The 1,916-nt window shown below is 46.1% G+C and overlaps 1 protein-coding gene across 1 annotated transcript; it reads right to left on the bottom strand.

Moving 5' to 3' along the window:
* Nucleotides 1–191: 191 nt before the first annotated feature.
* Nucleotides 192–1,160, bottom strand: LOC110035434 (thaumatin-like protein 1b; the record flags this gene model as incomplete). The annotated part of the gene is given in 2 exon segments (XM_020739665.1): nt 192–873; nt 942–1,160. Coding segments are annotated over 2 exon segments (755 nt in total), but the record flags the coding sequence as incomplete, so codon positions are not given.
* Between the last annotated feature and the right edge of the window lie 756 nt (nt 1,161–1,916).

Raw genomic sequence — 1,916 nt, 5'->3', positions numbered from 1 at the left:
CCATATTCATGAAAACTCTGAGCTCCTTCTACTCTACACAAAATAAAAAATGGTGATCCAACCAAAACTTCAGATCCAGATTTTCAATTTTGGCGTTTTCTTATCAGCCCTAACTAGATCTAGAATCAACAAATCAAACTTTTAATCAATCCCTATTCTACTGTGTTTTACTTGTCTGCGGCGGCACCTACCTCTGCGTTGTTTCAGGGCAGAAAGTAATGGAGTAATCCCCTCCGGCACAGGTGAAGGTAGAAGTTGCGTCATCATAAGCGTAGCTATAAGCCCTCGGACAAGCCGACTTGAACATCTCCGAGTAAACGGTCGGACGGCAAGCGTCCGGGCTCCCAAACTCACCACTACAACAGTATTCCGGCTGCCCAAACGCCTCACAAGCGCTGCGACATGCTTCTCCTTCCCCCACCCTCAGCTCCAGCGGACACAATGGATTCAGATCCACAGCACATCCAGTGATCTCGCAGCCCCCCACCCCGCCGCTATTCGCTACAACAACAGGAAGATTATATCCATCCACGAGGCTCACGTCGTAGAAATCGTTCCCGCCGGCGGAGGAGAGGGTGAATTCGGCTAGGGTAGTTGGAGGAGACGCGGCCGCACCATTGCATTCTAGAGAACCGGAACCGCAGTCCCCCGTGGCGCAGGTGAGGCGGCCGGAGCCGTCGGAGAAACAATCAGTGCGTGCCCAGATGCGGCCGGACCATCCGGTGGGGGCGGAGAGGGAGCTCGATGTGCCGGCGGGGAGGGAGAAGCCAGTGGGTTCCAGCAAAGGGCTGCCCGAATTGGAGAGCACTCCGGGCCAAATCGTGTCGCCGCAGTTGTTCACCAAAGTGAATGTCGCGCTGTTCACTCTCCGATCTGCAGGAAATAAGGAAAATGAGCCTCAATTGAGGTGAAAGAGTGAGCGGAGAGAAGAAGGAAAGTACCTGAGAAAGAAATTAGGGTGAGAAATAGGGTTAGGACGAAAATGGGAGTGGGAGAGGGAGTGAATGTGGTCATTGGGGGTTCAATTTAGGGTTTCAGATGAGGGTTTTGGTGAAGAAGAGAGAGCGGCAATGGTGATTCGGAGATGGAGAAGATGAGGAAGGTGTGAAAAAGTAGCGGCTCATAATAATAATAATACTGTTGGGCGAATTAATTATAGTTTTTGAGCACCCAATTGCTCTTAATGGAATTGAATGTGGGAAAAGGAATCTTAATAGAAATGGATAAATCTATGTTTAATCACTAATCTTTTCTTATTTTGCTTGTCATGTGATTAATTTATAGAGAAAATATTAGGATATATTTCATTTCTTATGTTTTTTTAAAAAATCCATAAAGTGATAACTTTAGGCCTAATAGTGTTGAAATAGTTGTATTATTCACAAATGTGTTACAAGAATTTGTCTCTTCTTGAACAACAAGTACTAATATTGCAAGAATGAAAGAAAATATTGAAGTACTGATAACAACCTAACTGGGTCGATGGAAGAACGATAACAAGGGTTATGTGACTAGATTTATTATCACCACAGGTGATGGTGGCTAGGCAACAATGATCTAGCAACATTAATAGTGATGGTTGGGCGACAGTGATCTGACACTAGCAGTTTGACAACAACGGTGGCAGAACAACAATGATCCAATGATAGTGGCCCACTGGAGTGGTGATCAGATGATAGATAATAGGCATAGCGACGAATCAGAGAAGATCCGATGATGGCGACATTATACAACAACAATTTTATACTGAAATAGTGATGATATAATACAACCGCGACAGTTTTGGGTGTCGGTAGCGGCAACAACCCGACGAGGTGTCCATGCATGACAGTGGTGGTTTGACGTTAATGGTTCGGTGACTGCGGCGTTGCGGTGTCCTAGGATCAATGTTTCGATGATAGTGGCCTCACGATGGC

Source organism: Phalaenopsis equestris, unplaced genomic scaffold (genome assembly GCF_001263595.1).
Source record: "Phalaenopsis equestris unplaced genomic scaffold, ASM126359v1 Scaffold197714, whole genome shotgun sequence".
NCBI lineage: Eukaryota > Viridiplantae > Streptophyta > Magnoliopsida > Asparagales > Orchidaceae > Phalaenopsis > Phalaenopsis equestris.
This window is presented reverse-complemented; position numbering and strand designations above follow the sequence as displayed.